Source organism: Hydra vulgaris, chromosome 13, assembly GCF_038396675.1.
Source record: "Hydra vulgaris chromosome 13, alternate assembly HydraT2T_AEP".
Classification (NCBI taxonomy): Eukaryota; Metazoa; Cnidaria; class Hydrozoa; order Anthoathecata; family Hydridae; genus Hydra; species Hydra vulgaris.
In genome coordinates, this window is record NC_088932.1 from 22800482 (window position 1) to 22816297 (window position 15816).

Here is a 15816-nt window from a genome sequence, read left to right on the forward strand (position 1 = left end):
ACTTCACACAGTATAACTGGTACTGATTTGAGTAAATTTACTATTTTATTTTTATTTTATATTGGATTTATTTTATATTAGATATATATTTTACGCATTTAACATGGAAAACTGACTGTAATTTGTTGACACAAAAGTGATCAACAGATTACAGTCAATAATTTGTTGATCACTTACTTAAATAACTTTGTGCATTGTTGTCTAGATTTTTTGTTAAATTAAAAATAATTGATGAAAATAAATATTGTTTAATATTTTTGTTAAACGACACATGAATATACACATAAAAAGATATAGATTTTAATAAATCTTAAGTTTAAATATAGCCTTTGATTAGAAAAGATCACAATTTGTAAGATTCTTTTACATTTTTTTATTATTCAGTTGTAACAATAGTAATATTACTGGTAATATGTTCAATGATAATAGTCAAATTGAAATGAATAATATTAGGCTAAAAGAAGTTATTAATGTAAATTTTATTAAGGCAACTTGAAAATAGTTGTTGTCAAGTGAAAGAGATAGATCTAGGCAAGATGAAATTAATTGTTGTTGAAATCTAAGAAATGCTGCTCAGTGAGCATAAAACTTACTTGCCAGAATACAGTGTCAAGCAGTGTTAATTTAATTTTACTTTAGACAATTTAGAACAGAGCAAAGTATTAATTTTACTATTTATAGTAATAATTAATAACAGTTTTAAATTTAAATTTTTTTATAATTTTAAACATAATTATGTTCTTTTCTTTTTTTTTAGTTGTCTTTGTCATCACTTGGTTAGTTTGCTTACTGTTGAAACATGGTTTTAATTTTGTAAATTTAATATAATGCGAAATTTACTCTATTAATCATTAGTCAACAGTTAGAGAGAAGCTGAAGGTTAATTAAGAAATGCTTGAAATTAAATCAAGGTAAAACTAATTTTATTTACTGGTAACATAATAAAACCAGTTACTACTATTTATTGCGTGTTTTTTTACTTTTTTTAACATGCTGCTTTGAAAACACTTTATTTCTCTCCCTTTCTCTCTTAGATGAGAGGGAGAATTAAAAAAAATTATCTAATTACTGATCTCTTACGTATTTCTTAATATCACAATTGATAATGACCATTTTATAAGAAATATTTTACGAGTTGCTTGCTATTTTATGGTATAATTGTTCAAATTGTTTAACTATAATTTTCCCTCGATTGTTCAAATATTGTAATAAATAAAATCTTTTTAGTCCAAGTATTTTATTTGATAAAATATCTTATTAGGTTGTGGTGTTTTATGCCAGTGTTATAAATTGTGTTGTCTAGCCTTTTTATAATCTTTTTTTTTTTAATTACTCTGGAGACACAGTAATGTGTGTTTACAAATATTTTATGCTGTGCGCTATTGTGACTGTATTTTGTGTTAAATAGACCTAGGCTGTTACAGCAATTTTTTATTCTTCATACTTTCTGCTATATTATTATCCTAATTCCACTAACAATGAAGTGCAAATAATACTTTTTTAATTAAAAGTTGTAATTTTTTTTTTTTAGGTATTTGCAGGCTTTACTTGACTTTCTTTTTCTGGTACCTGTGTTTTGACAGATTTTAAAAAGAACTTAACTGATGTTCGTGCGGTCTTTATGTCGTTAACTATAAACAATGACATGCTGATAGAGAGTCAAAGTTAAAATATTATTTATAGATAAATTTGTATTTAATTTTTCAGATAATATATCAAGTTATTAATGTGTTTTTGTTATTAATGATATAATTACTCATAACCCGTATAAGGGGTTGCTAACTGCTAGCTTTTTATTTTTGTTACTGTTGTAAATTACTGCTGTTATTATTATAATTGTAGTTGTTGTTGTTATTACTACTGTTGTTATTACAATGATTATTACTGTATTATTACACAGACTAACAGAAAAAAAACTTTTTTCTGGTGCCGAGCAAACAGTTTGTTTTTTGTATAGCATTTCTCTTTTGATTTCAAATATGCAACTCATTTTTACCCCATCACGTCAAGTTGTAAAGGTAGTTGTATAAAATCTGCACTTTTAATTAAAATGCAAAAGCAAATTTAAAATTTTGCGAAAAAAATCATATAGTTGGGCCGGTAATGATACCAACTGATAGCCAACAGTTTTATTACTGTTGGGCAGTTAATGGTACTAACAATTATTAAAACAGTTGGCTAAGTGTTGGTAAAAGCGTTACGTTTTTTTCACGGTACCAACTAAATAGCCGGCTGTTGGCCCATCTGTAGCTAATAGTTGGTTATTAGGGTCGGGACAACTACTTACCAACTGTTCAATGTTTACTGGGATGGGTCTAAAATTCTTAAACATAGAAGAAAAATATTTGTTATTGGTTTCAATGCCTTTGCAACAAGTATAAGAGATTTTTAATTTTATTTGCTATCAAGATTGGAAAGTTCGTTTAAGTATGTGTTGACTAAATGTCTCTGCTGTTTGCTTGTATTCAAGGCAAAAATGGTTTTAATAATAATTTAAATGTTATCCAATTAAACTCAAGCTTAAGAAAAATTCTCGGCTTACATGTGAAAAATTGTTTCCTGAACTGAATGAGCATGATTTAAATCCTGATTTTTAGGTATTTAGTAAGAGTCTACATCTCGAAACTTTTCTTATTACGATACGATACGATAAGATATCGGAATGTGCGTATCGTAAGTTTTTTTATATTACGATAATATCGTAACCAAAAAATTTGCACGATAAAGTTTCGATATTTATCGATTCATTACGATATTTATAGTTCAGTTAACAAAAATATCGTAACTCATATCCTAACTCAAGCGATAACGATACTTATCGATTCATTACGATATTTATCGTTCAGTTACCAAAAATATCGTAACTCATATCCTAACTCAAGCGATAACGATACTTATCGGTTCATTACGATATTACTTTTTCCGACTAAAAAAGTAATTTTTTTAGTCGGAAAAAGTAATATCGTAATGAACCGATATTAATATCGTATATTAATGTAAGTAATGTATAGTCGTATAGTAATATCGATAGTAATATCGTATAGTCGTATAGTAATATCGATAGTAATAGTCGTATAGTAATATCGATAGTAATATCGTAATGAACCGATATTAATATCGTATATTAATGTAAGTAATGTATAGTCGTATAGTAATATCGATAGTAATATCGTATAGTCGTATAGTAATATCGATAGTAATAGTCGTATAGTAATATCGATAGTAATATCGTAATGAACCGATATGAAAAAATATTTTTTTTAAAAACCTAAATAACTTTAATAAAATTACTGACAAGTGCACTATTTAATGTAAAAATAGAAATAAACAAAACTTTATTTGTAATTTTGATTTTTTAATTTATTTAAGACTTAAGCTGAAGCAAAAAAAAACTTAAAACAAAAAATAACAATGTTTTACTTGATAAATTGTTGGCTTGACATGTTTAACATGTTAAGGTTCGTGCTTGTGACTTAATATAAGAAAAATATTAAAATTTAATCTCAAAGACAAGGTTTATTGAAATCACTAAATCACTATATGGTAAATTTTATAAACTCTAAGCAGTGAAATAGACTAATGACGCCACATAAGCAATTAACCAATTTAAGTTAGTCATCCATTTCAACTGCTGATGTAAGAGTTGAAGTAGAAGGTCCCTGACTTGAAGCAGCTGAATTCTCAGAGTCATTGGTAGAAGCCTCTTCAAACAATTCTTCTTTTCATCCTGACTGGTTAGAAACTATCTTTTGATCTGGATCTTAGGGTAGCTTTGCTGAATGTACAACAATTTTTCAACTTGTTCAGGCTGCAATTTCGTTCTTTTATAAGAGACGATTCCACCACTGGCACTAAAGGCTCTTTCTGAAGATGCTGAGGAAGCAGGTACACTTAGCAATTTTTAGGCAGCTTGAGCAAGGAGAGGAAATTTGTACATATTTGTTCTCCAAAATTCCAGCACGTCCACAACCCCTGGGAGTTTTTGAAATATTTTCCATTCAGTGACAATGTGACAAAATTCCAGCACGTCCACAATCCCTGGGAGTTTTTGAAATATTTTCCAGGAGTTTCTTCCATTTCAACATTATAGAAAGGATCATTTTTAGAAACATGACCTTGGATTTCAGAATGTAACCGTTCGTTAAATAATCTTGTTGCAGCAATCCATTCCTGATAAGCATGGGATTGAGTAATCAGTGCCTCATAGGCTTCAACAAATTCACAAAGTTTTTTCAGAGTTCTTCCCTTGTACAAGAGGTTAAGCAAGTTGGCAACTTGTAAAGTAAAAAAGGTTTTGACAACCAGTTTCCGGAAAATGAACATCCAAGTTTTCCACCAATTTTTGGTGAAACAATTTTTGTGCTGTTGGTAATGCCCCACCAGCCTTGATGAAATCCAGGCATTTGTGCCTCAGTGTGTAAATGTTTGAGATAGCGAGGTGAATGCTTACTTCTTTGCCAGAGAAGAAACATTCTGAAATCTCAGCAACTCTCAAAAAGGATGTTAAACTAAAATCTAGTTACCTCTTTTTTAAATCTTTGCTCAGGCAAAGATGACTTGTGGCATCTTGAACTTAATTCAGTTGCTCTTTGGATTGCTTCGTGAAGATCCAAATTGTCAAAACCTTTTGTTTCTTTGACAATTGCTTAAACTCCCAAATTCAAAAGATGATCAGCACACAAAATGCATCTACAAAATTGCACTTGTTAATTGCCGCCTTTATATTAGCGGCTGAACCATGGACACACACAACTCCATTATTTTCGGCCAACTCTGAGACATTCCTAAAAAGCAAAGTAAAATTAGTTGTTTGCTTTTTGATATTTTAAAATACAAACTAATACTTTTGTTGTTATTTTAGATATAAATAAAAGTATTAGTTTATGCCATTAATTTTAAACTAAATGATGGGTTTTGGTATTTTGTAACAAAAAGTTATCTAAATAATTCAAACGGTTAACTTAATTTACAGAAATTTTGACCTAATAAAAATAAAATACTAAAGCATACATAGACGAAGAGCAATGGCTTCAGCTGTATGTTGTCCGGAAAACGGAAAAACTCCAATCAAAAACATCTTTAACCGGAAGTCTTCACTCACATAGTGCAATGTACTGGCTTGGTATGCATAATTGTTTCTGCTTTGCCAGAGGTCAGTCGAGATTGCAGATCCAGCGGTCTTTGGCAATCCTCCTTTAGATTGTCATCCACACAGATTTTCACATTTTTGTACTACAACGGCAACCTAAAATAAAAATAAAAAGTTAGTTATTATTGGTATTTCTCGTTACATATCAATTTGGTTACCTACTATAAAAACCAAAAAAGAAATGGTGTGGATTGGTCTTAAAAAATTTAGTTCTCTTGGAACTCCCACTGAATTGACTCCCACCCCAAAATAAAATTTATTTAACACAATTAAAATTTTGCACACTTCAACCGGGAGTATGTTGTTGCAGCCTTCACATTAATTTTTGAGTTCCAGTAATGAACAAAATCTTTAAAAGCTTCATGTTAACCAAAGAGAATGCCAAATTTAAACGGGCCAAAAACTTGACAATTTCAATGTCTCCTCTAAGCTGTTCACAGTCTTGTGGCTTGTATTTGATCCAATGCTTTAGATTTTGGCCTTTTCTGCTGATGGTCCGGAAAGTCTTCCTTGTTTAACTTTACTGCCCAACACTGATGGCGTCTTATCATCTCGGACCTGCTTATAAGCCTCGTCTTCATTGTAGGTCTAAAAATTAATATGAAACCTGATAAAATATCTAATATTGAAACTTTCATCAGCATTTATTGAAAGTTATTGATATTTATTGTTAAATCTTGTTAAATTTTGGTATTGTAATAGTGATAATAACTAACACATATGAAAATAAAAGTTAATATTTAAATTAAAAAAGTAAAAACGTTTCTAAACTTTATTGCACCTGTTCTAACTCATCAAAAGGAGCGTGGCACTTTTTCTCCAGGGCTGCAAACTGAACAGGATGCTTCCTTGTCAAATGTGATATCATGCCAGATGTGTTTCTGTCCGTCAACTTGCAAATTGCAAAACAATACTTGCATTTTGCAGTAACAAGTCGCTCTTCATCAGGTATAGTACTGACCTCTTCATCAAAGTGATTCTAAATCCTTGGCCTTGGCATTCTTCAAAATGTTGTTCAATTACAATTTTAATAATAATTCAAACTAAAATTTTAATATCTATCTTTATAAAAAAAAATTATTTTAAGAGCCTTATAATGCATATCTAAGTAATTTAAAGAGTATTCAAAAACTTTTTCCCAGAGAGTTTTTAAAAACGTTTTTATTACAATTAGCTAGTTAATTTCGGTTTAGTAGAACCGTAATTGAAACCGTAACCAAAACCAAAAAAAAATTATTTTTAAAAAAAGTAACCACAAAATGAAATTAAACTATTTAATTGGTGATTTAATTTTGATTGTTTACAGTATCACGTCAAATACAACATTCAAGAGTTTTACAATGACTTATTTAAAAACGGAGCGTTTCTCTTAAAAAAGGAATCATTAAATGCGATATCATAGATCATTTTCCGATTTTATTCTCCATAAATACTGATACTAAATTAACGCTAGATAAAAAAAAAGCTTTTGTAAACGCATTTATAGCAAAGCAAATTTAGCATCATTTAATGAAAAATTATCAATGCCTCATTGACACCATATTGATCAATTTCAGGACGCCAACTTAGTTTATAGCAATTTTTTTTTAATATTCTATGATATTTATGACGCAAATTTTCCTAAAATTGAAATAAACCAAAAGCTTAAAAAAATAACATGTTCATGGACAACCGATGTACTAAGAAAATCTTCCACAATTAAACAAAAATTATATATTAAGTACATGAAATCCAAATCAGTTGAAAATAAAACCATTTACAAAAATTATGCTTGAGAATTTGAAAGACAAAGAAAAAATTTAAAAAAAATACTATCTTGACTTACTTGAAAAAAAACAAAACAACTCAAAACGCACTTGGTAAGTTTTAAGAGAAATCACTGATGAAGCTAAAACTAAATCAGGCTCTCTGCCTAACGGTATTAAAGTTAATGATAAAATTTTATATGCCTCAAGCGATATTGCAGTTGAATTAAATAGCATTTTATTTTAGCAGGGCCTAACTTAGCAAAAACTATTTCATATACTGGTAATTCTTTAGAATTTTTACCTCAAAAAACAACAAATCTTAATTGCATTAAAATATCCTATAAGTAATTTGAAGCTGCTTTCAAAACGATTAAACCAAATAAAGCAATAGGATTCGACGGTATCAACGGAAATGTTTATATAAATTCATACAATATTCTATTTAAAATCTTTTTGTCTTGCGTTAGCCGACGAGAATATATATTTGATAGGGTAGGGTGGGGGCAAGATGACCCGTGGGGCAAGAAGTCTTTTTGCATATGTGAGAGCATCATAGAATGGTAATGTTTTATCCCTCTATAATACTATTCATAAAGTTAAAACAATATCGTGGAATAAAAAATGTTTTAATATTGCTGGTAGGTGAGGTTTAAATCGGTTTATTACTTTTTGGAGTATTATGTTAGTAAGTTGCTTCTAATTTTGAATGTTTATTGGATTCGCAATACTTATGCGATTAAGGTAAGAAATGTGTTGTTTTATAGAGAATTTATCCCACAATAATATATAGTCAAGAAATTTTATAAATTAGCAATAAAATTAATTTTATTTGTATTAAACTTGCATTCACTACAGATGAGGCAAGATATCCTCGGTAACGTGGGGTAAGATGCCCTCAAAGGGCTTCTTGCGTCGTGGTTTTACGGAATTTCTACCATTTTTAAAGTGTGTTTAGAACATAAAAACGTTTATTAATTTAGTTATTGACAATGTTTATATGTTGGTTTATATGTTGATAACTATTATACATATTTATAAATAGCTTTTTAAAATAATTTTAAATATATTAAGTAAAATGAAGCTGTATCACATGCTATTGCTGCAATTCAATACATATTTGTAAAACTTTTACAAATATGCATTCAGCTGAATCATTCAGCCTGAATGAAGTTGTATTAATACAACTTCATACATTATTACATGCGCATAATACAATTTTTACTAAAAAGAGCTGTGTTTAGCATGCGACATCATATTAATAACTGCAACATTGTGTTATTGTTAATAATCTTGAGTAATTTTGTATGTACATGTAACTTTAGTAAGTTCTTATTTAACTCAAAGAGAGTTAATTATTAGATGTTATGTAATGTATAAAATAATAATGTATTGAATAATTATATAATACTGTGTATGTATTTGTATGTTTATATAATTAAAATTTTAAGGTTTTAATATTTCTTTAGATACATATTTCAATATTACAAATAATGGTGAGAAATTATATGCGAAAAACACAGAGAGGTGCAACAAATGATAGAATAAAGTCAGCATTAGATGTAATAAAGATGGTCTGCAGTCTAAAAAATGTTGCATCAGAATTTAGTATTAATAAAAAAACATTACAACGTCATCAAGATGGAAAAGTAAAAGTAGCTGGTGGTTTGTCTCTGGGTTAGCGATTCCACGGCTTAACAAAAAACATTTGACGTTTGACAAAAAACACGTAATTTTTATAAACTTTGCTCTGTTATATCTTTTTGTATGGTTAAGCCAGCGCCTTGAGGTTTTTTGCGTCAGTTAGTGTTACTCAATATCTTTGCAACCGTATATAGAAAGTATTAAGCTTTGTATGGCTTCATTTATATATTACCCATATCTTGAGACCACTTTTCATAAAAAAACTTGGCGCGGGAACGTTTTTTTAAAAAGAAGCTTTTGAAGGTAAGGATTCCTAAGATCTTAAACACATCTAATTTTTATGATACTTTCCATATTTATTAAGAAAAGGACGGGGAATCTAATGGAATCTGGACGTTTTTTAACATTTATACAAAAAATTTTAGTTCTCAGCGTTTAAAAACTTCAAGGTTGATTTATATAAAAAAAAAAGTGTTTTTGAAAAACGTCCAGGTGGAAATTGCAAGTTTAGCCTTTCCTCTATTTAAAACAAGTATTTACTTAAGTTTACCTAAAGAATTGGTACTTAGGATTTGCATATATAAATTATGTGTATATATATATGCTTTTGTTCGCGTATTTAATGACGTTATCTGTTTTGATTTTTGCGTTTGTTTTGGTTAGATTATGAAAATTAAATTGAAAGTGAAAGTATAATTCTTAAAATTTTAATCAAATGAAAATACATCTTTTCCTTTTTCCCAGGTAAAAGGTCTGCATTCTTCAAGAAAGTTAAAATCTTGATTTTTACTATTTTAACTACAGGTTGCTCTTATTTAAACTGTTTTTTCAAAACAAAAACCTGAAAATAGTATTCAACAAAAGCTTATGAAAATGGAGTTGTGTAAGAAATTCTTTATATCTTTTTATATTTATTTGCCTCTATTTGTTTGTTGATTAAATACTATGAACTCTTGAAATAATTATTTTAATTCCTTTTTTTTAGGTGTTGACATTAACAATAGTCTCACCAAAATGGTTGCTCCATCTATAAGTCAAGAAAGTAAGTCAAAATTATAAATTAGGAATACTGTAGTACAAATTTTTTTCATTTTATTAATTCAATTTATTAAAACCAAAATAATCCACCCCTAATTTTTCTTTATGTCACTTAAATTAAGTTTAATTTTAATTTTAGTATCTGACACTGTTATGGATTATCTTAATATTAATGGAGGCATTGTATCCCTCAAAAATCCAGATTTGGTTTTAACCAATCGCCATTTTTTACAAATTTGTAAAGAAAAAGATAAATTTAACTTGACATGGCCAAATCTTTCAGTATTTTTTACATCCTTGTTTAAATACCCTATATCTAGAGTTATGCTGATCAAGTGCCTTCAAAAGTCAAAAGATTTTATTGCAAAAGTAAATCGTGCCAAAAATTTTGATTTAAGAAAGTATTTTTTAAGCTCTGCTTTATCTTTTATTGGTGCTTTTCCGGATGTTGTTGGTTTGTCACCTTCTGATGCTTGTTCTACCCCAACTTCTATCCACAATAGTGTAATTGTTCCAAATCAAATTACTGTTTCTGTATCTTCTGATTTGAACTTGCAAATTGCTAATGATGATTTTTTGTGTTCTGTTACCCCAAACTCTATTGTATACACCCCTTTAGGAAATGATTCTGAAAATTTTCTTCTTGAAGCGCAAGTTAATGAAGTGAATCTGCCAGTTTCCAATTCAGATAAAAAACTACCTATATTATCAGGTGATTTGGCCTATCAAATAAAAAAATACAAACAGAGAATTAATTATCTTAAATTACAAAACAGACAAATTAATAAAAGATGCAATGAATATAAAAGAAAATATCAAGCAATCTTGTCAAAATATAATGTCAGAAATGTCAACAAAAGAGAAGTTAGAAAGGATTGTAGGATTAACCAATCGTGGCAAAAAAATTTTAGATTAGAAAAAGAAATTGATTTGGCTAGAAAGCGTTCACAATCAGATAGACAAAAGGCATGGTATTTTAAGAAAAAAATTGAAAACACTGTTTTGAAAACATCTGATGAAGCGAATGATTCAATCTTAAAGGAGAGTTTAAATTACTTTGAAAATCTTTCAGAAGAGCTGAAGGAAAGAGTTAACTTTTTTGAAAAAAATGAAATTGATGTTTTTGAAGGAGGTAGATATAATGATGAAATTCGCTCTGTATATTATGACCTTTTAAGTAAAAATGTTTCTGTTAACAATGTTAAATCAGTTATCAGAACTGTACTACAAAAAATGGCTGGAGTTTCATGTGGCACACTTCCAAAAAAATCTTTGGCTGCTGAATTTTTTAGTGAAATGAACCTTTTATCAAAAGCACAGGTTAGAGAGGCTATATTGGATAGTACACACAATGTTCTTCATACAGATGGCACAAAGTATAATTTTAGAGAGATTGGTAGTTTTCAAGTCACAACGTCATCTGGAAGCTACACGTTTGGGATAGAAGATATGTTTTCAGGCGAGGCACAATCTTATTTTGGAGAGTTAAAAAATTTACTTACTGATATGTCTCAGATATTTTCTCCTGAAAAAGAAAACTATGAGGATGATCTTCGGAAGCTTATTTTTTCGTTCAAATCTTTGATGACAGATCGCACCATAGTTAATTCAAGTTTTTTTATCCAATTTAAACATTGGAGAGAAGCAATTTTGCCTTTTGTTGTTGAAAACTATGAACTACTTCCTTTAAATGAAAAATTAAAAATTTCTCAAATGCATCATGTTTTTTGTGGCTTACATGTTATCCATAATTTAGGAATATATGCAGAAAAAGCAATCATAGAATGGGAAAAAGTGGTTGAGCAGGAAGGTAGTGTTCATGGTGGTTTTATAAATTCTCAAAACTCACGTACCTTTGATATTTTGTATGAACTTTCAAAACTTACAAGCTATAGACATGGCGATCAACGGAACGGGAAAGCTGATGAATGGAGGGCATTTTTGCGTAAAAAGTTTTCAAAAAATTTTATGGTTTCATTTCTGCATCATCGGTTTAACATTATATTTTTACTTGGTGGAGCAACGTATTTTCATAAAGATCATCTTAAAGAATTTGTTTTTAATCTTGATGGTTCAAATTTTCTTCATGAATCAATTAGGCATGATATTGACAACATAATTTTTCATGCTTCAACCAGAGCTCTGGGAATTTTTAATAAACTGATATCAGGACCTCTTTTTCGTATTATTGAAGAGGAAGGTCATATTTTTTCTTTAAATACCGTTTGGTCGCAAATGTTTAATTATTTTGTTTGTTGTTCTTCTGATGCATCAATAATGTTAAGTGGTTCTACATTTTTTGATGTCAAATATCTCATTAAGGATGAATTGTTTGATTGTTTGTTTTTTAACTGTAATGACCCACTTTTGGATGCCTTAACACAAGAATGTCTTGAAGTTATATGTTGTTCGTGTTCAGTTATGATCCAGAGTCAGTTAAAAGACCAATTGCCTGGAGGGAAATATCACAATCCAGATGTTAATGTCCTTGAGGAAACTCAAAACTGTCCGCGTACTAACATTGTGTCTGAACGTGACTTTGCTTCTTATGACCGCAGGTTAAAAATGAAACCTAACATGACAACAGTAGCTGCAGCTGGTGTCATCATGTTTAACAACAACAAAACAGCTGATTGGATATATGGGAAATCCCAGGAAGAATTGGCAAGGCTAGTTTTACTAGCAAGGCGAAATAGAAAAGGATATATCAGAAAGTACAGAGAAAAAAAAGCAAATATATTGCAGTACAAAATCGATGAGATGGACAAGCGCAACTTAGAAAAGGAAATAAAGGAGCAAAAGGCAAGCGAATAAAAAGAGTTTTTGACAACAGAAATTGGGAAGGATGGTGGTTTAATTTTGTGTAAAGAGGATTTTGAGCAAATCTTAGGTACTGAAAATGAAATTGTAATGAAGTTGCAAAGACAAATTAAATTTCAAAAAAAAGTACTACAGCAAAAATTTCCAGAAAAGTGGCTACAGTTAGGAGAAAAGGTAAAAGGTGAAAATTACAAAAAATTTGGTATAGAGGCGTTAAAAACAAACCTGCTATCAATTTTTAAGTTTTTAAAAGATGCTCCAGAACAACGAGCAAATACAATAAAATGTTCAGTCATCAGACAGAATAATGAAAGACAAGAAATGTTGTTAACATTAAAAAAAAAGGTCAGATTAGAGGGTGACACTAGATTATTAATAGAAACTAGAAAAATAATAAGAGCAGGCGCATCAAAGGGAGGGGTTCCAAAGTTTTTAGGAAAAAGAATTAAACATAAAATGGTAGATGAAGGTGGGAAGGATGTATGGTATTCAGGGCTCGTAGTAAGTGTTTTAGACGACAATGAATTCGATGATGAATGCGAGTTTGAGATACTATATGACGGATTTGAGGATAAATACGATATTGAGTTAGTCAAAGAGTGGAGGATGAAATGTGTTGTGATAGAGGGAAAGGCTGATGGTTATGTGGTGTGCGAAATTCGAAAAAAACAAAAATGTTGTTAATATTGTTTTTGACGCAATGCTAATTCAACTTCAATTTATTGCATTTATGTTTGCTATTATTATTATTCAATTTAATGTCTTTATGTTTGTAATCTGTTTCGTCATCTGGAGCAGTTTTTGCGCACCCACAATTCTTTACATGTATATTTGATTTCTGTTGGACCTCTGCAGCCATGACAACATACTGGTAAGTTATGCTTTCTGTTTTTGCGCTGATATACCATTAATATATCTATCCTTGTGTTTAGGTATTTGTGAGTCATTATATGTATATTTTTGTAGGTGCATCTACAAGTCATAATATGAATACCTGTCTTCTGTTCACCTCTACAGCTGTGTTGATCTACTGATTAGTAATTATTTGTATGTTTGTGTTTACGCACCCGTAAGTCATTATATGTATGTTTGTGTTTATGTACCCGTCAGTCATTATATGTATGTTTGTGTTTATGTACCCGTCAGTAATTTTGTGTATGTTTGTGTTCTGTTGGACCTCTGGAGCGGTGTTGACGCACCCGTAAGTCACTATATGTATGTTTGTGTTTATGTACCGGTTAGTCATTATGTGTATGTTTGTGTTCTGTTGGACCTCTGGAGCGGTGTTGACGCACCCGTAAGTCAATATATGTATGTTTGTGTTTATGTACCCGTCAGTCATTTTGTATATGTTTGTGTTCTGTTGGACGTCTGGAGCGGTGTTACGCACCCGTAAGTCACTATATGTATGTTTGTGTTTATGTACCGGTTTGTCATTATGTGTATGTTTGTGTTCTGTTGGACCTCTGGAGCGGTGTTGACGCACCCGTAAGTCACTATATGTATGTATGTGTTTATGTACCCGTCAGTCATTATGTGTATGTTGGTGTCCTGTTGGACCTCTGGAGCGGTGTTGACGCACCCGTAAGTCACTATATGTATGTATGTGTTTATGTACCGGTTAGTCATTATGTGTATGTTTGTGTTCTGTTGGACCTCTGGAGCGGTGTTGACGCACCCGTAAGTCAATATATGTAAGTTTCTGTTTATGTACCTGTAAGTCATTATATGTATGTCTATGTTCTGTTGGAATTGTATGTATGTCTGTGTTCTCTGGTACAGCATTCATGCACGCGTAAGTCATTATATGTATATTTATGTTTTGTTAAAGAAAAAAAAAGTTTTTAGACCATGAAGGAACATATACAGTAAAATGATGCTGAATGATTACTCACACAAATAAGAATTTTTGTAGCACTTAGGGACAGTCACAGTAAAAGGATGAGACCTAATTGAATGATAAGTAATAAAAGAATGAATTTTAGCAGATGGCATAAGAGACACTAGCTCCTTAAAACATCACCCTTTATAGTATTTGTAGAAAAGAGTAAGAGAAGCAACACTATGACAGTGCGACAATGGTTGGCTACAGCGGCAGGTCTTGGTATTCTATAATTATTTTTATTTTTAATTTTTGTTAATAAACTTGTGTCACCCTCTAATCTGAGGTTTTGTTAACAACATTTCTCTTTTCTTTTTGATTTTTTTTCGAAATATATTTGTCTTTGCAACTTTATTACAATTTCAGTCACAATAAAAGGATAAGACTTAATTGAATGGCGAGTAACATGAGAATGAATTTCAGTAGATGGCACAAGAGACGCTAGCTCTTTAGAGCAGTGCCCATTATAGTATTTGTAGAAAAGAGGAAAAGAGAAAGAGAAGCAACATTACGACGATGTGATAATGGTTGGAGGTTGGCTGCAAGAGCAGGTCCAACTATGTTTACAATGCATTTTTGAACCTTGACTAAAAGAGAAAGGGCATTATTGGAAGATCCGCCCCAGATGGGGCAACAGTATTCCATTCTAGGAAGGGTTTGAGATTTATAGAGATAATGAATAAAATCCGGAGTAAGAAAGTGTTGAGCTCGATAAAGAGATGCAACCTTAGCAGATGCTAATTTTGCAATGGATTTGATATACAGTTTCCAAGAAAGATAGGAAGTAAGAGCTAATCCTAGAAGACGAAGGGTAGATGACTCATGGAGTACATTACTGTTAATAAATATAGGAAGATCTAGATTATGGAGATAACGATTAGCTGAAAAAAATTATGTTTTCTTTGAGTTAAAGTTCACCAGCCACTGTGAGCCTAATGCTGTAGCAGAAGTGAGATCCTTTTTAAGCTCAAATGCCCTCTTTAAGCAATCAGAGAGTGTTGCGTTCTTATCAAGGCAGGAATAAATGGTAATATCAGCTGTAAAATGGGGCGATTGAAATCCATAGTGATGATCAGAAAGTAAGTTATTAGATTCAAGAGGAGAGCATAAGTGTTTGTTAATTAAAGACTCAAAACCCTTGCTTATAATTAGACCATTAGATTTATCTACCTTCTTCAAAAACGTCAATTACATGTTACAAATTAAAATGTCTTTATTTGATAGGTGAAATCACCAGGTAATATAGGTAATATCCAAATTAGAAACTGGAAGATTCTCTTGATTAAATTGCGTTTTAATAAGAAAGTTTTTAGAACCATTTCCTAAAGGGATGTATGCAATAGAAGTTGGGGTAACAACATGAAAAGTCATCATTAGCAATTTTCAAAATTAAATCAGAAGGTACAAAAACAGTAATTTGATTGGGAACAATTTTACTATTGTGGATAGAAGTAGGGGTAGAGCAAGCATCAGAAGGTAACTACTTTTAAAGTTGGAAGTTACTGGAAGAGCCTAGATGAAGTTTATATATATATATA

The 15816-nt window shown here is 30.5% G+C and overlaps 1 protein-coding gene across 2 annotated transcripts; it reads left to right on the top strand.

Moving 5' to 3' along the window:
* Positions 1–8816: 8816 nt before the first annotated feature.
* Positions 8817–12838, top strand: LOC136089300 (uncharacterized). 2 transcript variants are annotated; one of them, XM_065815239.1, is made up of 4 exons: positions 8817–8841; positions 9283–9421; positions 9524–9580; positions 9716–12838. In XM_065815239.1, the coding sequence occupies exons 2-4, from the start codon at positions 9406–9408 to the stop codon at positions 12388–12390; spliced, it is 2748 nt and encodes a 915-aa protein (XP_065671311.1). In that variant the 5' UTR covers positions 8817–8841; positions 9283–9405; the 3' UTR covers positions 12391–12838. The 2 variants fall into 2 exon arrangements, with proteins under 2 accessions (XP_065671311.1, XP_065671310.1); XM_065815238.1 differs by lacking the exon at positions 8817–8841 and having other exon boundaries at positions 8991–9421.
* Positions 12839–15816: the final 2978 nt, after the last annotated feature.

What these genes read in the sequence shown, in the direction of transcription:
- LOC136089300 (XM_065815239.1), top strand. An exon ending in TCCATCTATAAGTCAAGAAA is followed by an intron (nt 9,581 to 9,715) that starts GTAAGTCAAAAT and finishes TTTTAATTTTAG; the next exon opens with TATCTGACACTGTTATGGAT.